Below are 23,559 nucleotides of genomic sequence, written 5' to 3' on the forward strand. Positions count from 1 at the left end.
CAACTACCATACGAATGTGCTTATATGTGGAATACAAAAAAAAACAAAATATAAGGACAAACAAAGCAGAACCACACTCATAGGAAAACAAACTGATGGCTGACAGATGGGAGGGTAGTTGGGGGGATGGGTAAAATGACAAAAGGGATTAAGAACCACAAATTGCCAATTATAAAAATAGTCACAGGGATGTAAAATACAGCACAGGGAATATAGTCAATACTACTACTAGACTTACTGGTGTCATCATGTCACTGAGTTGTGCCACATTAGTTAATCTTTAAACTTATACTGATTTTTGCTCTGGCTGGTGTAGCTCAGTGGATAGAGCTCGGGCCTGTGAACCACATGATTGCGGTTCAATTCCCAGTCAGGGCACATGCCTAGGTTGCAGGCCAGTTCCCAGCAGGGGACTCACGAGAGGCAACCATACATTGATATTTCTCTCCTTCTCTCCTTCCCTTCCCCTCTAAAGATAAATTTAAAAAGGTTCAAACTTATACTGATTTTCTTGTATTTTCATCAACACATTCCCTGGCAATAGCAGGCTGAACTTCTCAAGAAAAGGCAGAAATTCCAGGGCTAACTAAGCCTGTGGGCAGAAATCAGTAAGAAAGTTGAGGACCTCCACTGAGAAACCCATTTGTGCTGAAAAAGATCCAAGACGGAGCCTAAAATCCCTTCAAGAGAACTTTGGCCACACTTCATTAGCATAGTAAAAATCATGCCCATGGGTGGAGATTTAACATTAAAATGAGACATGCAATAAGATGTTTGGCTAGGCATGTTGCAAGGATGTTTAGGAACTGTACATGCTACCTTGTAAATCTGAAAATTCTCTACCCTTCTTCAGGAATCTGTACCCCTAAAACCATCTATCTTTCCTGCCCCCCATCCTATAAGATTTTACTAATTCCCCTTATTAGAGAGTAAGAGATCTTAGCTCACCCTTCTCCCTTCCTTGGCCAAAGAATAAAGTTTCTGACTTGCTTTACTGAATAATGTCTTGTCCTATTGGTGTGATCAACACCAGGCAGAAGGACCACAATTTGCAGTCTGTGACCCTCAGGAGTCAGTGAATATCACTTTATAAGGTACATACAAGTCTTATCACTATGTTTACACCTGAAACTAATATGATATTGTATTTTAACTATAACTGAAAAATGAATTTAAAAAAGTTACCAGTTAGCCTATTCTATATTCCATTAGCATGGAAAAGATCTCTTAAGAAGACAAGCACTAAAAAGTTGTTAGTATGAGTCATCCGCTAGTCTTTTGCTTATCTCTGCAAAAGAAGTGGTGGCAGTGTCTTAGTAGTTCCTTCTCTAAGCATGTACTATCAATTGGGTACTTTTAGAAAAGCCCAAACGGTCTTCAAAGAGACATTTATATTCACCATTTAGTGTAAAACACCCTTTCCCAAATATGCCAACAAATCCCCATGTGTAACTACTTGCCACCGGTTCTTTGGAGATTATTTTTGCATCATTATAAGCAAAGAAATCAATACCAGATAACTGATTTGGGAAAGAACAAGACTGCACAACAATAATACATAAAGTTAGTCAAACCCTGCTTTTCAATTGTTTTGAAATAACAGATGCTCCTTTCTGTAATAGGTACTCATCCTGCATTGATGAGCTTATATTGTAGCAATAGAGGCCCAAGATAGATAAGGTCCCACAACCCTAATTGACATAACAGCTCTTTAGTGCTACACTGACTCTCAAAATGCCTTTTCAGACTCCACAGTAATATGTTAACTCAAATTCAGATTCTCTCTCCGTAGTTTACCCCTCAGTTTAATTTAAAAAGTGGAGGCTGGGCCACAGGGTTACTCTGCCAGGGCCATTAGACAGTTCCATTGTATAGGTGCTGCAACTGCAGACGACAGCTAGCCCAAGGTCTGGTCCAGGTATACATGCTCTTCTGATAGATAAAGCTAGTAGTTTACCTTATCCATTAATTTATTAAGATAACATCTGGCCTTTCTAAGCCAAAGTAACACAAAGAAGTCATTCAGTATGTTAATTGCTTTTGGACTAGTGTATAGAATCAGTAAAAAGGGACTATGGGAATGGAGACCTTACCTTGAATATACATACAGCTTTGTGTTTTTAAACACTCTCACATGCATTATTTCACTTGACCCTAACCTCAGTTCCACAAGGTAGATTATCACTGTAAACATCTGAAAGAAGAGAAAATTGAGGCTCACATGCTATTACTGTCTTAAAGTAACATTGGAAGAAACTAAGGGACAGTGAAAGAAATGAATACTTAGCAGGGACATTTTGTTCTCTTTAGCCAAACAGCATCATAGATACTATTACCATACATTTTTAAAGTTGAGGAAGTTGAGACTCAGAGTAGCAATTTGTGACAAAGCTGGCAGAGCCAGAATCTGAACCTGGATCTTTTTGACTGCAAAGACCATGCTTTATTTATCACATTGATAAAGTCTATAGCTTACTATTACAGTGAATGTAACTGGATAACTGGACAAGAATTCTTGATGTTGAGTTTTAGCCTTCTTAAAGAAGTGGGTTGTTTGGAATGGGCATTATACATTTAAGAAACTAATATGTGACATAATGAATAAATTATAGGCTTTGGAGTCAGAGATTGGTATTTAAATACTAGTTCTACTAATTTCTAGCTGTGTGACCCTAAGCAAGTTAGCTCACCTCTCTGAGCTTTATTTTCCTTATCTGCCAAATGGATAAAAAAGATTTTAACTTCATAAAGTTGATGTGAAAAATAAGTTGTACAACAATAACATAGTTCCTGGCACATTAACAAATATTGGTTAACTTCCTCTAGAAAAATGTTTCTGGAGGAAGCAGAAGAGTTATCAAGCAGAGGAGTTATTGAGTAGAGAAAGACTAAGGTCTCTTTTTTCCTACAGAATAAAGAAACATGAGGTGGCAGGCACATAGCAACAGACTTCATCTGGACAGCAGCCTTTGCAAACAATCATGGCTCAAGAATTACCTTCTTCAAGAATTCGTTGACCTTTAGTGTCTGGGTTAAGGTTCTTCTAAACTCCCACAGAATGGTGTTTACCTTTATCTTATTCAGTAACATGTGTTGTAAGTTATTCTCTTTACATGTCTGTTTTCTCCTCTGGATAATACACAAGACCCCTGGCTTATTACAATATCTGGTATGAGGTAGATGCTCAATAACTTTTGGCTGAGTGGAAGAATGAAGGAGAGAAGAACAAACCAATCCTGATTAACAGTATGCTCAGTAAGATTAAAATCAGATTTATAATATTTTCTTACCTTGACTGCATAGTTATTAAGCGGATCTTTTGCATATGAAGCTGTGTAGTAAACTGCATCACCTGCCTCACAACATGGCTTGTCACTGGTTAGCCTGAAGTCTGACCAGCTGTCCACCCCAAAACGGAGCTTGTCTTTCTGCCCAGCCATGAAGAGGTCTTCACATTTAACAGCCAGTTTCTTTAAGGCATCTGTATGAAGGCTTCGGATTTTTCCTACCACTTCTTCCCGATTCTCAAGTCCTCGATAAAGTGCGTATCTCTGTGGCTTCTGGATACCTCGGCCCTGTGTCCAAGAGGGGCCACATCGACTGTACAGGGACTCCATACTGTTGGAAAATCTATCCTTAATACTGAGAGTGGTTAAGCTGGAGACGCTGTTTGCTGCTGAAGGGATAGGTCGCTCCTTGTGCAAAGGTCTCTCCAAGGAGTCATACGATTCAACGTCTAGTCCCTTGAGTTCATAACTGATGGAAGAGCCAGCACTGCTGGCGTCCCAGTTGGGATCAATATCATAGGTGGGATTAGCCATGACACAAAGACTAGTTTCCATGGATTTTTGGAGGTCTTTGGAGATTGGCTCTGTATTGGCTCTTATGATCATTTTCTTTGGCAGTGGGGGTGGTTTAATTTGGAAAGTATTAGGTGTTTCTTGGTTTGTTTTCCCTCCAAAGGTAATGGCATCATCCAAAGCTCCCTTAGGCTGCCGTGGATGCTTGGGAGGTATCATAGCTGCTCTAGATTGCCCTGAATTGTTTTAAAAGAAAGAAAAAAAGAATAATTAAAAATTTCATTATTGCTACATAATTAAAACTTAACCAAAAAGGGGTAGGGTGTCATAAGAATGTATTGGGTTAGCCAAAAAGTCTGTTTAGTTTTTTTCTGTAAAATCAGAGACACATTTTTCATCTTCACCAATAACTTTATTGATTTAGATATTTTGAGTATGTTGGCTATCTACTGCTACTGGCTTCTAGTGGGTAGAGGCCAGGGGTGCTGCTAAACATCTTCCAATGCATCAGACAGCCCCAAAGAAAAGAATTATCTGGCAAAATGTCAATAATACCAAGGAACTTCACAAACCATTTTTGATCAGTCACAGCACCATACAAAGCACAAATCTTTTTTTTTTGTATTTGAGTTGTGTTTTTAACTTTCTTGAAGTAATAAAGCACAATATACCAAAAATGTTGCTTTTTTCCATCTTCAATATTAAAATGGCTACACAAAAATTCACCAATTTTGACAAGTTTTTTTAAAAAATGCACACTGATCTGACAGCTGTCACAATACTATCTAACAAAGTTATTTCAAGTGAAGTTAAAAACAACTAAGCACTACTAGAGCAATCATATGGAAAAAAGCTAAATGAACTTTTTGGCCAACCCAATAGAAAGTCAATGCCTTAATTCAAAATGACATAAGAAAACAACCAATGAACAAATAATTAAATATAAAAGGCAGAGCTCAACACTTGCTGGGAAGAATAAATGTGAATAATGTCTCAGCATTTTTATGCCAGAAGAACAGGGTGATGGACTAGGTTTTCAAAAGGAATCCATGTTCTCTACTCCTGAACCACAAGAGTACTGTATTTACCACACTAGAATACTAAGGAGTCAAAGATATTAATACAAGTGTGTTGTGACAGAGTAGAGATAACAGCATTTATGAGTAAAAAAATACTTGAGGGTATTATTAAAAACAATTGAAACTAGCAATGAGACCACGAGACAGATGCTCAGAAGATACCAAGCTGTTCTTTTAACTTTCTTCCAACATTACCTTATATTCTATACAGCACTTGCCATTTCCAATTTAACAAACATGAATACAATCTCTTAAATCATGCTCTTTTATTTCACTACAGAAATGGATTCTGGCACTGCTTAAACTGGTCTATGTAGAAGAGTCCTGTGATTGTAGTATATATGAACAATCAACAGCTGTCCTAAACATCATTCACAAACTCTTATGTAATACTGTTTTATTTTGAGGGGTACATAAACTGTGACTTGAGAGATTGTACTTTTGAATGTTAGACAAGCCCTATGTATAGAATCAATAACCTCTGCTTCCTTTCCAGTATTTATGCTTACAAGATGATAAAATGCATATGTGTGTGATCAATGATACCTTGGGGCTTACTGTATAACAAAGAAGGAGCATTATTTTTTTTGAAGACAAAGAAATATACCATGAAACTTTTGGAAAAGCTATTAAAATTAGTATTGCTACTGAGGCCACCACTTAATAGCTCATCAGAATTAGAGCACAGTGCTCTGTTATGGGTTGGATTATGTCTCCTCTCCCAAAACATGTTGAAGTCCTAACCCCTGTTATCCATGAATGTGACTTTATTTGGAAAGAGTCCTTTTCAAGGTAATCAAGTTAAAATGAGGTCATTACAGTGGTCCCTAATCCAATATGACTGGTGCCCTTATAAAAGCAAAATGATACGAAGGAGGACACATACAAGGAGAACACCAGGTGATGACACAAGCAGAGACTGGAGTAATGCAGGTGCAAGCCAAGAATTCCAAGGATTGGGGGCAAGATGGCAGAGGAGTGAATGGAAGCCACACATACCTACTCCCAGGACCAATTTGGAATTACAACTAAACTGTGGACAAATCACCCATAACAAACAACTGAACAATAGTGACAGAGAAGCCTTACAACCCCGGACAAACAGAAGAATCATCTTCAGCACTAACTGACTGGTAAGGAGTGTGGTAGAGACTTGAGAGGGCTAGCTAGGGGCTGAGAGGCAGCAGTGCCAGAGAGATAAGTAAGCAGCCAGGTAGATATCCCTCTAAGAATGGGGTCTAAACTCTTAAGCTGGAATGCCCAGCCTAGAGCAGCAGAGACCAAAAAGCACACAGATAACAACTGGTGGTGAAAAGAAACAGGGCTGCTCTCTGCCAGAGACAGATGGCTAGAGACACAAAGAGCAGTTTAAAGGGCCAATGCACAAATTTTCATTTGCAGCTACTTACCCAGGGCTCCTGCAAAGGCGGGGGCAGAGTGGCTAGAAATGCCTGAGGAGACTCTGGGAATGGAAGCTTTGGGGAGAGAACTGAGAGAACAGATGCTGAACTCCTGGTGCTGAGTCAGCTTCCATACCACAGCAGTCATCCTGCTCAGGCAGACCACTCCCCTCTGAGCAGCAGCAGCCTGAGGGGAAACAACAGTCCTGCTCCCGACACTCTGCACTGACTCTGTGGTGCTTAAGCCTGACTGCTGAGTACAGACTAACTAGATTAACAACTGAAGGAGACAGCCACAGACAGTACATCCCTGACAAAGGGGAGGGACAGTAGACTAGAGATGCTTGAGAGACTGGGGATGGAGGCTTTGGGCAAAGAATTGAGAGAGTGGCCTCGGGTATCATAGTCCTGAGTCATCCCCCATACAGCAGCAGCCATCCTGCTCAGGCAGACTCTTTCCTCCGAGCAGCAGCGTGAGGGGAAACAATAGCCCCAACCCCTGGAGGAATTCTGCCCTGCCCTATGGAGTTTAAGACTGACAGCTGAGTACGGAGTGACTAGATTAAAACTGAAGGAGACAATTATAGTCAGCATATTTCTGGCCGTCTCAGAGCAGGCTGCCTAACATCAGACAGGCTCAACATCTAACATCACTAGAGGTGGATCCAGAAAGAAAAAACAATGGTAAATACTAGAGTCTACCAAGACAAATCCACTGTGGTCTTCTCTGTGATTAGTGATATTTTTTTTTCTGTATAGCTTTTTAACATTCATTTCTTGTCCAGCAAGTTTATGCATATTAAGTCACTAGAATTTATAGTATAGTTTACTTCCCTCATTTCTTATAATAGTCTTAATCTCTTTACACCCCTATTAATACTGGTTCATTTGCTATTGTTACTGGGATTGGGGGAGGAAAGATATTTTTGTGGATGTGGGTTTGTTTCCCGGGCTTTGTGGTTTTGTTCAGGCAGCACCTGTACAACAGCATATGAGACGTGGTGGGTTGACCCTCAGTCAACCAGCTACAGAGAAGGATTCACAAAAGAATGACCCAGCAACAATCAAAACCCAATTACATCCAGAGAGCCAACATAAACAGCCTAAAGGGCATCCCAAAAGCATCAAGTTCAGGAGATCAACGATTGAACCACTGAATCTCACAGGTCTCCTACTATACCCGTTCACACCACAAACTCAGGGAGTCAGAACAGATCAATTTAAGAAGCAGAGGCTAAAAAGAAGAGTCCCACGAAAAAATGTGAGAAGATAAAGAAACAAACCCCAAATGAAAGGAAAGGAGGAAGCCTCAGAAAGAATGCTAAGTGAAACAGAGGCAAGTCAACTATCACATATTGAGTTCAGAACAATGGTTATAAGGAAGCTCAATGAGCTCACTGAGAATTACCAGAAATTACAGGGAAACTACGAGGAACTCACTGCAAACTATATCAACATGAAAAAGGAAATAAAAACTATCAACAAGAGGCAAGAGGAAATGAAGAATACAATTTCTAAATTGAAAAACACAGTACAAAGAATCAAAAGCACGCTAGATGAAGCAGAGGATTGAATTGGCAAGCTGGAGGTCAAAGTAGAAAAAAAATCCCAGAAACAGCAATAAAAGAAAAACTGACTCAAAAAGTATGAAGAGGGATTGAGGGAACTGCAGGAAATGTGAAACATAATAATATCCATATAATAGGGATACCAGAAGGAGAAGAAGAGCAAGGGATAGAAAACCTGTTTGAAAAAGTAGTAATGAAAAACTTCCCTAATTTGATGAGAAAAAAAGTCACACAAATCAGGAAGCACAGATGGTTCCAATCGAGAGGAACCCAAAGAGGCCCACTCCAATACATCATAAATAAAATGGTAAAATTACAAGGCATAGAGAGAATCTTAAAGGTAGCAGGGGTGAAATAAGAAGTAATATAGAAGGGAGTCCCAATAAGACTAGCAGCTGACTTCTCAATGGAAACGCTCCAAACCAGAAGGGAATGGCAAGAAATACTCCAAGTAATGAAAACCAAAGCCCTGCAATCGAGACTACTCTATCCAGCAAGGCTCTCAACTCAAATGGAAGGTGAAATAAGAAGTTTCCCAGACATAAGAAGGCTCAAAGAATACACCTCCACCAAACTGGCTCTGCAGGATATGTTAAAGGGACTGCTTTAAGAACAGGAAGAAAAAGAGTGAGAGAGAGAGAACACAGGTATGAAAGGAATAAAATGGCAATGAGTAAATATCTATGAATAATAACCTAAAATGTAAATGGATTAAATGCCCCAATCAAAAGACACAAAGTAGTTGAATAGATGAGAAAACATGACCCATGCATGTCCTGTCTACAAGAGATCCACCTCTGAACAAAGACCTATATACACTGAAAGTGAGGTTTGGAAAAAAATATTCCAAGCAAACAGGGAAAAAAAGCCACAGTAGCAATACTTGTATCAGACAAAATAGACTTCAAAACAAAGACCATAAAAAGAGGCCCAGAAGGGCACTTCATAACACTTAAGGGAAGAATCTATCAAAAAGACATGAGCTTTAAAAACATATATGCACTCGACCCAGGAGCACCCAAATAAATAAGGAAAATCTTGGAGGACTTCGAGAAAGATATAGACAGAGACATACTTAAAAGTAGGGGATTTTAACACCCCACTGTCAACAAGGGATAGGGGATAGATCTCCCAAACAAAATATTAACAAAGATATTGCGGCACTGAGTGATGTCCCAGATCAAATGGACTTAACTGAAGGTTATATATATATATATATATATATATATATATATATATATATATATATATAACCTTCATCTCAAAGGAGCAAAACACACATTCTTTTCAAATGCACATGGTACATTTTCAGAGACAGACTGACGTGGGCACCAGTCTGCAGTGCCCGTGGCGTTATGGATGGGATTCGAGACAAATTCACACGGACTACTGAGTCCTATGGAGGAAAAGGGACCACATGGCTACTCTCTCAAGGTGGGAGCACCTCAGAGTGGCTTGGCCACCCTCTCAAGGGGAGAGTGCACTGACCCTTGCCTAGACAGGCTTTTATTCGGTTTAATTTGTACAGGAATACAGGTAAAACTCATTAATCATTGTCAGGCAGTAAAGATCAAACAATAAATAACACACAAAGAACTACTAGGGCTTATTCTGAGTCAGGGTCTGTTAGCTAAAGGGCTACAAAATTTTGGGAAACAAACTCATTTCCTGCTTGGGCCTTTATCATTTAACTAAGAGCATTCTTAGCAAAGCAGGCTTCACAGGATTTTATATATTCTTTCTCAGGCCTGAGGAGCCCACCCTTTCCAGCACAGGGCCACGCTGCCCTCTGTCATTGTTTCAGGCTTAAGTCAGGCAGGAGGCAAGATAGCCAAGGAATTAGGAGAAATGAGGACTCAGGCTTCGTCAAAGCTGAGGAGCGAGGGTTCATCATCCCCTTTCTCCAGAGCCCCCCAAGTCCTTCCCTGGGGCCTCCACATTTTCATGCCTGTGTTAGGTCGTTCTCCCCTTGGGGAATCTTACCCTTCATTGGCTAACAACTGATCAAGCACTGAGGGCCAGTTATGGATGAAGGAGCAGAAGTGGTGCTCCTGCCAGGGAGATACACTTTGTCTCTTTAGTGGCTTATGGTCTGAAGGTCGCTCACTCAGCCTTAGCCATGGTGGGGTTACAGCTTCTGAAACCAGGCAGGGCAGTCCCCAACAATAAACCACACGATAGGACACCAAACAAGCCTCAAGAAAATCAAGAAAATTGAAATCATATCAAGCATTTTCTCAGACCATAAGAGACTGAAGCTAGAAACCAACCTCAAAGAAAACACGCAAAAACATTCACATTCATGGAGACTGAGTAGATGGATTAAACAATAAATGGGTTAAGAGTGAGATCAAGGAAGAAATCAAAATGTTTCTGGAAACAAGTGAAAATGAACCCACAACAGTCCAAAACTTATGGGACACAGTGAAGACAGTCCAGAGAGGGAAGTTCATAGAGATACAGGCCTACCTAAAGAAGATAGAAACATTTTGCAATAAAGAACCTAATGTTACATCTACAAGAACTAGTGGAACAACAACAAAACAAGCCCAGAGTGAGAAGAAGGAAGTAAATAACCAAGATTGGAGCAGAATTAAACAACACAGACAATAAAAGAGCAATTCTAAAGATCAATAACCCAGGAGCTGATTCATTGAAATGATAAAAACAAAATTGACAAGCTTTTAAGCAGACTCATCAAGAAAGAGAGGACCCAAATAAACAATATCTGAAATGCAATAGGAAAGATTACAACTGATACCACAGAAATACAAGGAACTGTAAGAAATCAGTACAAAGAACGATATGCCCCCTGGCTGGTGTAGTTCAGTGGATTGAGTGCGGGCCTGCAAATCAGATGATCGCGGTTTGATTCCCAGTCAGGGCACGTGCCTGTGTTGTGGGCCAGTTCCTGGCAGGGGACACAGCAGAGGCAATCATACATTGATGTTTCTCTCTCTCTCTCTCTCCTTCCTTTCCCCTCTAAAAGATAAATAAATAAAATCTTTAAAAAAAAACCCCTATATGCCAAGAAATTTGAAAACCTAGGTGAAATGGAGAACTTTCCAGAATTACATAATCTTCCAAAATTGAATGAAGAAGCAGAAATCCTAAACAGACTGATAGTAGCAGATAAAAACAAAGCAATTATCAAAAACCTCTTCGCACAGAAAAGTTCTGGACCAGACAGTTACACAAGACAATTTTACAAAACATTTGAGGAAGAGTTAATGCCTATCATTTATAGACTAATCCAAAAAACTCAAGAAGAGGGAAGATTTCCAAACTCTTTTTATGAAGCCAGCTATATCCTAATCCCAAAACCAGATAAAGGCATAACAAAGAAAGAAAACTTCAGGCCTATATTGCTGATGAACACAGATGCAAAAATCCTCAACAAAATATTGGCAAACTGTACCCAGCAAAAAATTAAAAAGATCATAAACCATGATCAAGCGAGATCCATCCCAGGGATGCAAGGATGGTACAATATTTGCAAATCAATAAACATTATACATTATATAAACAAAAGACAAAACCACATGATCGTATCAATAGATGCAGAAAAAGCATTTGATAAGGTACAGCATTCATTTCTGATAAAAACACTCAGCAAAGTGGGAGGAGAGGGAACATTCCTCAACATGATAAGGCCATATATGAGAAACCTACACCAACATCATACTCAATGTAAACAACTAAAAGCTTTCCCAATAAAGTCAAGAACAACACAAGGTTGTCCACTTTCACCACTTCTATTCAACATAGTATTGGAAGTCCTAGCCATACACAGCAATCACACAAGAAAAAGAAATAAGTCATCAAAACTGAAAAGGAAGGAGCAAAACTGATATTGTCTGCAAATGACATGATAGTGTACATAGAAAATCCTATAGACTCCACCAAAAGACTACTTGACCTAATAAGTTAATTTGGCAACACAGGGGGATACAAAGTCAATATTCCGAAATCAAAGGCATTTTTACATCAAAATGAAATAACAGAAACAGAAATCAGGAAAAAAAAAACCCCAAATCCCATTTGATATAGCAAGAAGAAAAATAAAGAACCTAGCAATAATCCTAACCAGGGACATAAAAGCCCTGTACTTAGAAAACTACACAACCCTGAGGAAAAAAATTAAGGAAGACACAAGCAAATGGAAGCATGTACCGTGTTCATGGATTGGAAGAATTATCACCAAAATGTCCATACCACCCAAAGCAATTTATAGATTAACTGCATCCCTATTAAAATACCAATGATATATTTCACAGATATAGAACAAACATTTGAAAAATTTTTATGGAACCATAAACAACCCTGAACAGCTGCAGCAATTTGAGAAAGAAGACCAAAGTAGGAGGGATCACAATACCTGATATCAAACTATATTATACAAGGCCAAGGTAATCAAAACAGCCTGATTCTGGCATAAGAACAGACACATAGTCAATGGAACAGAATAGAGAGACCAGAAATAAACCCATGTCTCTGTTGTCAATTAATATTCGACAAACGGGCAGAAGAATAAAATGAAGTAAAAATAGCCTCTTTACCAAATGGTTCTGGGAGATCTGGACAGCTAACATGCAAAAAAATAAAACTCGACCACCAACTCACACCATATAGAAAAATAAACTGAAGATGGTTAAAGACTTAAAATAAGTTATAATACTACAGAAGTCCTAGAGGAGAACATAGGGAGAAAAATCTCAGATATTCTATCTAGCAATATTTTCACCAATATGTCCCGTACAGCAAGGAACATAAAAGAAAGAATGAGCAAATGGAACTTCATCAAACTAAAAAAGCTTCTGCGTGGCTAAAGAAAACATCAGCAAAATGAAAAGAGAACCAACTGTATGGGAAAATGCATTTGCACATGGCACCCCACACAAGGGTTTGATCTGCAAGATATATAAAGAACTCGTATGACTCTACTCCAGGAAGACAAACAACCCAATTATAAAATAGGCAAAGGAACTGAACAGACAATTCTCCAAGGGGGACATAGAGAGGGCTCAGAAAGAATGCTCAGCATCTCTAGCCATCAGAGAGATGCAAATTAAAACCACAGTGAGATACCATTACACAGTGATCAGAATGGCCATCATAAACAAATCAACAAACAAAAAGCGCTGGCAAGGTTGTGGAGAAAAGGGAACCTTAGTGCATTGTTGGTGGGAATGCAGACTGGTGCAGCCACTGTAAAAAACAGTACAAAATTTTCTCAGAAAACTAAAAATGGAATTGCCTTTTGTCCAGGCAATTTCACTGCTGGGACTATACTCTAATAGTGAAAGACCAATTCAAAAGAACTCATGCAGTGCAATGTTCACAGCAACACAACTTACAATAGGTGTTAGAAGCAACCTAAGTGCCTATCAGAAAATGAGTGAATCAAAAAGCTAGGATACACTTACACAATGGAATACTATGCAGCAGAAAGAAAGAAGGAACTTCTACCGTCTCAACAGCATGGATGGATCTGGAGAACATAATGCTATGTGAAATAAGCCAGGCGGTGAAAGACAAATACCATATGATCTCACCTATAAGTGGAACCTAATCAATAAAAGAAACAAGCAAGCAAAATATAACCAGAGACATTAAAATTAAGGACAAACTGACAGTAACCAGAAGGGAGGTGAGAGGGGATAAGGGGGGAGAAAGAGGAGAGGGTTTTCAGGAACATGTGTAAAGAACACATGGACAAAGTCAAAGGGAAATAGGATTGAGGGTGGGAGGTGGGGGATGGTTGGGGGGAATGGTGTGGGAAAAATGGAGACAACTGTACTTGAACAACAGTAAAAAAATAGTTAAAAAAAATTAGAAGGACCGATGTCCATCAGCAGATGCTAAAAGAGATAAGGAAGGAATCTATCTAAAGTGCCAGAGGGAGCACTGTCTTGTCGACTTCGTGATTTCTGACTCCTGGCCTCCAATAGCGTGGAAGCATGAATTCCTCTTATTCTAAACCCCCAGTGTATGGTACTTTTTATAGTAGTCTTAGGAAATGAATTCATGCTCCTACTGGTCAGACAAAATGGAAGGCACTGACAGTCCTGAGGATGACAATGAATAAAGATGGTGATTGTTTTATTAAAAATATGTGCAACGGCAATGCCAAGAGAAAGCACCAATATAAACTGATTATAATTACAATATATTCTACTTCCCATGTATACAACTCTATGCAAGAATACCTACCAGTTTATTCTTGCATTCTTAATTATTGGTATTATGTTCTATACAAACTGTAAGCTTACTTTTCCCCATCCTGTATATAGCAAACTTCATAACCCCATTTCTCCACCAATGACATGCAGCAATTTTTTAAACAAGGATTAGAGCTACACATTATACATAAATATAAAAAATATGTATATATAGGCAGTATGTGAACAAGAGAAAGAATCTGAGAATGCTAAGCTCCAAGAGGCCCTGGATGTTTGTTTTATTCATTGTTCTAGCTTTATGTCAAGAGCAGGACCTGAATATAATAGATGCTCAATAAATATTTCCTGAATGGCTAAATGAATAAATATTTAAGGCTGAAAGAGAAAAAGTAGTACATTTGTACAGGTACCTATAACAAAGAAAGATACTGAATTACTAACTTTAAAAATTCCCCAAAAGAAAAGCACAGACCATATGGCTTCACTGATGAATTCTACCAAACTTTAAAAATATTAAAACCAATCCTTCACAAACTCTTCCAAAAAATAGAAGGAGAAGAAGCACTTCCTAACTTGACATCTATGCAGTCAATATCACCTACATACCAAAATCTAGACAATGACATTACAAGAAAACTAGAGACTAATATCCCTTATAAATATAGACACAAAATCCTCATGAAATACTAGCAAAATGAATCCAGAGACATATAAAAAAGACTACATACCAGTGATTTTCAACATTTTTCATCTCATGCCACATATGAACTTACTACTAAAATTCTGTGGCAAGCGCGGGACTGCGAACCAAAGGATCACAGTTCGATTCCCAGTCAGGGCACATTCCTGGGTTGCAGGCCAGTTCCAAACAGAGAACGCACGAGAGGCAACCATACATTGATATTTCTCTCCCTCTCTCCTTCCCTTCCTTTCTAAAAATATATAAATGAAATCTTTAAGAAAAAGAATAAAATTCTGCGGCATACCAAATATACATTTTGTTTTTGCTGATCTGACAAAAAAAGCATAATTTTTGATTTTTTAAAAAAATAATAGTAATTACCTACCCTTTTTGCTCCAAAGTTACTTTTCAAAAGATCAGGTGCCTATATTTGTATTATGCAAGGATTTCTGGTACCAAGAATTAACCAACTGGATGCAACCTTATTATGCAAGGTGGCCATTAAGACAAAACTCTATTATATGACCTATATATTTATGGTTCAAGACAAGGTACTCACACTGGAACCCTACTGCTGTGCTGGCTGTCATTTTTTAAATTTGACAATCTAAGGGAAAAGAGTTCAGTGCCCCTGATTAAGTAGTCAGGTAATGTAGGTTTAAAAACTTATTGCAGCATACTGGTTGAAAAATCACTGCTATCCACAATGATCAAGTTGTATTTGTCCTAGAAATGCAATGTTTAACATCTGAAAACCAACATAAATACCATATAAACAGAATAAAGGAACAAAATAAATCTCACATGATCACTACAATAAATGCAGGAAAGACATTTGATAAATCCAACATCTGTTCATGACAAAAAACACTGAACAAACTGGGGAAATAAAGGAACCTCAATCTGATAAAGGGTACCTATGAAAAACCAAGAGGTAATATCATTCTTAATGGGTGCCTCTCCCCTAAAATCAGGAACAAGACAAGGATTTCCATTCTTGTCACGCCTATTCTACAATATATTAGAGGATCTAGCCAGGGAAATTAGGAAAGAAAAAAAGGATAAACAGTGGGGAAAAAAAAGAAAAACTATCTCTATTCACAGGTGACATATCTTATATATATATGAAAACGAAGAAACCAACAGAAAACTATTAGGACTAATAAACCAGTTTAGCAAGGTTACAGGATACAGAATCAATATAAAAGCCAGTTGTATTTCTATATACTAGCAAGGAACAACATAAATATTAAGAAAACAATTCCATTTACAACATCATCAAAAGAATAAAATATTGAGAAATAAATTTAACAAAAGAAGTGTAAGACCTATATACCAAAAACTATCAAATAATATTAGCAAAAGGAAATTAAAGATCTAAAAAAATGGAAAGACATTTTATGTTACAGATCAGAGACTTAATATGTTAAGATGATGAAAATACTAACAAATTGATCTAAAAATTTATTGTAATCCCTATTAAAATCTCAGCTGACTTTCTTGCAGAAATTGACAGGATGATCCTAAATTCATATAGAAGTATAAGAGATCTGGAGTCTCCCCTCCCCACCAAAGAAGTCTTGAAAAAATAACAAAGTTGGACAATTCACATTTCCAGATTTCAAAACTTACCTCAAAACTACAGTAATCAAGATTGAGGAAGACCGGCATAAATGCAGAAAAGACATTTGATAAAAATGTCTTTTATTAAAAGACATTTTAAGAAGTCAAAACCATAGCTTACTTAGAAGATGATAGAAGTATGCGTTGCAGCAAACTTTCATTTTCCAGTTGCTGACTAAGATCTTTCAGTTGAAGTGCAATAAAGGTTAGAAACAGTAAAATGCACCAGTACCTCTTTGTCATCCTTACCCAACCAACAACTGTGCCAGTCTCCTGTTACCACCGTCTCTAGTCTCGCCTCCTTCGTCACAGTAGCCATTAGAGATTTTTCCTTTTCAAATGCCAAAGTTGAACATGGCATCCCTCTACTTAATTTGAATTTGATCCTGAAGATAGAATTTTCTTTGCAAGCCTTTCATGACCCAGCCCTGGTTGTACCTCTTTCTCTTCTAGCATTTCCCTTTGCGTCTTAAAGTCAGAGCTAACAAACTGCTTGCAGTTGCTCCAGCACTCTTGGTTGCTTCGTGCTCTGTCTGTCTGTGCTCACCTTGATCCTCTTCCAGGAATGGTTTCCCTTTCCTCTTACCTTTAAATGTTCTGTCTCTGAAGAGTGTTTCTTACTCTACTCCCCAAAATTGACCTCTCTTTCCTCAGATACATCCCGTGAACACTAAGCACTTGACTTGTGTCTCTGTCTAAATTCCCTATAGGATTGCTCATTGAGGGCAGAGATTTGCTCTCATTTGTATACCCAGGACATCAAGCAAAAGTCTGGCTGAGAGATGAATGAAGGGAGGGAGGGAGGCAAGGAAGGAAAAAACTAGAAACATGGACTTATTCTTCCTGCTTTCAATGTGGACATCAGAAAAGCCTTTACGTGGTGCCATTTTCTACCCATTACTCCAAATTAGAACAAGAATAACCACAGACATGGAAAGAATGGAGGATTCCCAAAGTGCTTTTATTTTTATTACCTCAGAACTGGCAAGTATCACAAGGTCAAGGTTACCAGCAGCAGCTTTTTAATGCATATCAGAAGAGGTGGAAGAGGGCTGACCATGCACTTTCCACCACCTATAGAATAAAGTCCAAACTCCTCAGCAAGTTGGTCAAGGCTCTCATCTTATTTCCCGCTATTTCTCATCAATTCTCCCACACAAATCACTTACTTCCTGTTCTTTTAATATGCTCCAGATTTTAATTTAGTTTTATATTTCTGCCTTATTAAAGGCATTAAGCTCAAACAGCCCTTCTCCACTGAAGCCCTCCCTACTCCCTATTCCACACTGAGGACTGTGAGCCACTTACCCGTCTTCCACCTGTGTTCTCTTAACACTTTTCATTCTATTATAGCATTTATAACGGGTCTATGTTTCTCTTTTTTGCTTTTTTTTTTTTTTTACATTCTTTCAGAATCTTGCGTGGGGCGAGATATGCAGCAAGTAAAGAGTAAATGGCTGCTGGACTGAAGGACAAAGAGCAGAGTGGGTCACTATCTCAAAACAAAAACAGACAGCCAAGGCACCAAGGAAATTCTCTTGCCAAGCAGTGGAATTTGATCTCCTGGGAGTTGAGGAGGTTTCTACATGGGAATCAGAAGCTTTTGCATTCCAAATGATAGCATAGGCATTCCACACTCCTTGAAAGTAGGTCAAGCCATTCTTCCAAAGTCTAAAAGTGTTTTGTACTTTTATTTATTTTTCCCCTTCAAGAAAGACAAGTTCTACTAACTGAATTCCAATAGTCTGAGTCAGTGTTTTAAAAGCTTGGTATTTTAGCTGTTTTTATTTTGAACTTTTAATCCTGTACATTTCCCTCAAGCTTGGCTTTAAGCAGGCCTGATGTAACATCCCATATTCTATATTTTTGTGGCATACCAGCTCCCTAAAAAGAAAAAATAGACTGTGTTCTAAATTTGCCTCGTGATAGACGAGAAAAGTTCTTTGGGAAAAATGTGTTTGACTAAACTACACTCAAACCTTACTCTTTTCTCTTTTTGAGCCTCCACATGCTATCTGTTTACTTTCTCCCCACTTAAAAATGTGTTTGGACTTACAGAAGGTGGACTTATATCACCTTCTGAAAAGCAAACGACAAAAACTAGATTAAAAGAGAATAATTTAATGAATCTACTACAAAAAAGCCAAAAGAGTGTTTAAAACACCTCAGCAGGAAGATAATCAATAAGGGGGTCCTAAAACTTCCAAGACTGGAATAATAAACAAATGGAAAATAAGAAATATATTATTTCTAAAGATCGACATTTTAAAAATGATTGCATACTGAAAAACTAAAAATAATGACTATATCATAGAGGTCTATCTACTAAAAGACACTATCACTGAAGACATACTAGGGACAAGTCACAGCAAATGTTTGCTTTAAGACCTGACAACCATTACAATCTTAGGGTGCCAGGGATTAAAGGCAGTTAACAATTACCCATTTGAATAGGAATAGTACGCTAATGAGTATAATTAGCTCTTTATTCCAAAAGACAGGAATATCATTGGCTCCTGGTTTGTCTCCCTGCCTCCAATCATCCTGTAGGTACCCAGAACGATCTTTTAAAAATCTTTTATGGGACATGATTAAGATCTCAGATGATGATTCTTCAGTGGTTCTCCATTTTCTATGGATAAGACACACTCATTGTGATGACACACACTCAATAGCACATATGTGCTATTTATGATCTAGCTTTGCTTCTCCACTCTGATTTTCTCCACTCTTGTCTCTTTCGCTTAAACTATCCTAAATTGATTACTTGTAGTTAATTGACCATTCACTTCTCTATCAAACTCTTTTGTACAATACTTTCCTCTACCTGAAATGCTATCCCTTGCTTGTAAGCTGGCAAACAACTAATCTTTCAAACTCTGCTCAAAACCTTAGTGACCCTCTCGTAGACCACTCTAGGCCGAGCCTTTCATGAAACCTTTACATGCCTGTGTCACAAACATCTATCAAATGGGCTCCAAAGAGTCCAGCCCCATGTCTGTATTTCCCAAAGCCCAGGAGTCCTTGAAGAGACAGCAGTGCTGTTTCCAGTGTCTTACCTAGTTCCCAACAGATAGTCCGTGTTCAAAAATTGTTTGCTGAATAAAAGTATTAAAGCCAAAAAAACCCCCCCAGAATTTATCTTTTTATTTCGATTGTAATTTTAATCTTCATCCCTATTTTTCTCAGGGTTTGTGACTAGTAATACAGATGAGTGAGAAAAGAGAGGACTTAAAAGAAGAGATGATCATCTTGAAACGGGGAGTTTACAAATACAGATACCACACAACACCACTGTGCACCAGCTTAGTCAAGTGAGTAGCCCCTGGCTCAACCTAGTGCTCACTTTATCAACCTCAGGCAGCAGGTATCAGCAGCTTAGTCCAAGGAAGAGCCCTAATCTACCAGGGCATTATTACTGTGCTGGGACCCATCACAGTCAAATGTAAGCACCAACTGGCAAACCACAGGGGATATCAACTTCATGCTAAATAACAAAACAAAAGCCAGCTCCAAAAACCACTTTGGGCCCTGGCTGGTGTAGCTCAGTGGATTGAGCGCGGGCCTGTGAACCAGAGGATCGTGGTTCGATTCCCAGTCAGGGTACATGCCTGGGTTGTAGTCCAGTTCCCTGCAGGCCAAGTCCCAGCAGGGGACACACAAAAGGCAACCATACATTCATGTTTCTCTCCCTCTCTCCTTCCCCTCTAAAGATAAATAAATAAAATCTTTAAAAAAAAACCAAAAAAACCACTTTGGGCTCAAATAAAAGGATACATAAACTACTTTAAAGAATGTTAGTGGTAGAGCAGTTGACAGACTGTTTTTGTAAGATCTCATTAGTGAAATCCTCTCTAAGAATAGACATTATTTATTTGGGGGTAAGTTATCTACATAATTTGAATATTTTAGTCTGTCAACTAATTCCAGTACATGGAAAATTATTTTTCAATGTGAATGCAACTAATTAAAAAATGAGGACTATGGTTTCTTCTTGAATAGAAAGAATTATATTTTTTGAAATTACAACAAAGGCTAAAACAAATATTCAAAGCTATCAATCTCAGTTCTTTTTAAACACCCAGATAATCTAATAATGTGTAATTCTTGAATCTTTGGTTCAAGTCATTAACTATACATTGTATGGGCCAGTCTCTCCCACAGAAGTTCCTCAATGATTATTTGTTGAGAAAATGAACAAATGATACTGTATTCTTCAGGATGACTTTTAAAAGCTGCTATTGTAATGCTATTATTCCAACATCAAGGTCAGCAATGGAATGACATTCTTTTAAGTATATCCACTCCTGAAACACTGACAAGCAGTACGCTGCCAAGGGACATGCTAGAGACAGAAGACTGTCAGGTGTTTTCTTTCAGTGTGAAGTGAGCAGCCTTAAGAAGATGCTCCAGGTAAACAGGATGAGAAGTATGGGCGTGCAAGAAGAAAACTGAGGCCAAACTTATGTAACTCCCTGATTAGAAAGCCCCTGGATTAAGCCTCATATTAGGGAAAGAAAGCTAGCTGATTAATGGAACACATAACCTGGGATGTCAAATTTTCCTACATGAACTTTGGTAAGGAAAGCTTGATTTCCCTAACCTGAGAATCTTATAAAGTCAAATGTAAAAAATTGGTTTTAGTTCATTCATTCAAACATGTTCTTAGCACCTACTGCTTGTTTTAGATAAGGTGCTAGGTTAGTAGGCACAGAGAAAGAGGAGCAAGCCAAAAATCTGCTGAGTAAAGGGAGACTTGATAGTTCTTCATAAAAAGCAATGTACAGAGTACTTTAAGTTACAGAGTGAGAGTGAGTTAACACCAACTTATTCCAACAGAGTAAACTCACAAATTACTGATTAGTAGGCTGATCAAGTAGTCAGGTGTACCACATAAAAAATTAGCAATATTTCTAGGTATTTTGAGATAGACATAAAAAAAAACATGGGGAAAATGTTGAAGGCCTGATTTAAAAAACATTCTATCACTTCTTTGGGAAATCATTTTAGGCAGCAGATACCCTACTAAATTCAGTTTGGGGTAGATTAATGTGTTATAGATTAGAGTGTGTTCAGTAATTTCATACCATTATCACTAAGAGTGAAACAATGATTCCGTAAGGGGCACTTGTTAAGTGCTTGTGAAGGTGCATAGAGACCATGACTCTTGTTCCCACAGAAGACAATATAAATCCCCTAAAATAACTGATTCTTTAAAGCAGTGCTGTACAACAGAATACTGGGATGAATAAATGTATCTGCATGGCCAATACAGTAGCTACTAGCCACACAAAGCTACTGAAATGTTGCTAGTGAAACTGAAGAACTACATTTTAATCATATTTTAATAAATTTAAATGCAAGTAACAAGATGTGACTAGTGATTACTGACCATATTAGTACAGCTCTAGAATCTAATAATCCAGTTATAAACAAAATACGGTTTGCTTTATTTATGTTAAGAAGGAGAAAAAAGGCATTAGTCATCAGCCTTTTGCAGAAAAGGCTGAATCACAACAGCTCTTATGAAACTGATAGGGGACTCAAGAGTTGGAAAATTTTAGTGTAAGGTAAATAGTTATAAGCCTAGTAAGTAATGTATGTGTTAATGCTTTTTTTTCAGATCCTACAGATAAGGCCCATCCTGGCTCTAGGGAAAACAGCCGACCTCCTGGGGCACTGCTAAAGATTACTGCCTGGGGACAAGCGGAAGCATCTGGGCCTTTGTGTTCCAGGGAGAGAAGACAACCACCAACCAACCACCAACCAACCACCAACCAACCACCCCTGGGAATAGCTAACTGCTCAGGACAGGAATGTCACAGTTTCTTTTACCTAATCCTCCCTAAACTTCAAGACCCCTCACTGCACCTTGTTTATTCCCTGCTATAAAAACATTGGCCTGGAAAGACAAGATCATCTGTTAGGGTATGAATCTGCCATCTTCTCAGATCTCCAGCCATCTGAATAAAGCGCCCATAAAAATTCAATCTCTGTCTGTGCTTAATCGGGTTTGGAAGCGTCAGGCAGCCTGCCGGTGTCTTTTCCAGTTTCAAAATCCCACTGTAGTAATGAGACTGTCTCAGGGGAGAGGTCTATGGAAGATTCTGAAGTAGGGTAATCAGGCATATTCCAATGGAGGTTTTTCTTTTCTCTGAACTTAATAGTTTTCAGAACTATCTAAGAAATGTGGGAACCTCAAGACAATCCAGTGTCCTTGTTTTGCCATAATTAGCAGACTTCAGGGGACTGGATCTGTCAGTTTCATTGCTATTATTTGGCATCTCTCTTTCAGTCCCTGTTGGCCACCCTGGAGTCCTGTATCCTGTATCATTTTTTATACCTTCGGTCAATAATTGTGCAGGAGGGGAGAAGATGGTGGCAAAGTAGGTGGGAGCTGAGCCCACTTGCTTGTGCACCCAACTGGGACACTTAACTGATCTTTTAAAGGACAAAGGAAGCATCTTTTGATGCTTCAAAACGGGTGGTAGGGAGGTTTTATAGGAGGTCAGGAAAAGTCCCTGGTCAAGCAAAGTCCCCAGGCCTGGCACCAGAAACCACAGCCACTGCAGGGAAAACATCAGAGGAAAGCCAGGTCAGTGATAGCCTAGTGGCTCTCCCTCCCCTTCCAGGGAAGGCAAATCCGGGTCTTCACCAGAAGAGTCTTCAAAAGGTAAAGTTGCTGAAGGGGTGCAGGGGAGAAAAAGCACACAGGCACATACACAGCTGGCGGTGCACCCAAGCTGGGGTAGTGGCTGCTGGCTGGGACAGTGCCAGAGAGTGGTGGGGATCCTGGTGGCACCTTGAGCTGGGAGGAGAGGTAGACCATGACTGGCCCTGTCTCACTGAGATAGACTCTGGTCTTGCCAGAGAGTTGGAGTGTGTGCAAAGCCCGACAGTAGCTTGGAGGAGCAACAGCACCCCAAAAAGGCTTTTTTCAGAAGGGGAACTGTGGTGTCCTAGGAAGGGACCTGGAGAGTGCAGCTGCCAGGCCATTAAGGTGGAAGGACTGTGAGAACAATTTGCTCTCACAACCTGCACCTCACAGATTATCAAAGGGGTGCAAAACCAGGTGGTTTATCAGCCTGGTGCAACTAGGCAGAGAGGACATTGTGGGCTGCACAGTGCTTGGAGGGCATGGTGCTGGAAATGGGGCACCTTGATTATTGTAGCCCAGACTGAATCTACTTTGTTCCCCAACCACCAGAAAGGAAAAACTGAGCCC

The 23,559-nt window shown here is 38.9% G+C and overlaps 1 protein-coding gene across 2 annotated transcripts in view; it reads right to left on the reverse strand.

The window, feature by feature from the left end:
* Positions 1-23,559, reverse strand: part of PEAK1 (pseudopodium enriched atypical kinase 1) — a 206,666-nt gene that overhangs the window by 32,443 nt on the left and 150,664 nt on the right. For both annotated transcript variants that reach the window (XM_037046965.1, XM_037046964.1), the window contains exon 4: positions 3,291-4,036. In XM_037046965.1, the coding sequence (XP_036902860.1) occupies positions 3,291-4,036 (746 nt within the window). The remainder of the gene's footprint in view (positions 1-3,290; positions 4,037-23,559) is intronic.

This window comes from Sturnira hondurensis, unplaced genomic scaffold, assembly GCF_014824575.4.
Source record: "Sturnira hondurensis isolate 20B ecotype Veracruz unplaced genomic scaffold, ASM1482457v3 Scaffold0005329, whole genome shotgun sequence".
NCBI classification, from domain to species: Eukaryota; Metazoa; Chordata; class Mammalia; order Chiroptera; family Phyllostomidae; genus Sturnira; species Sturnira hondurensis.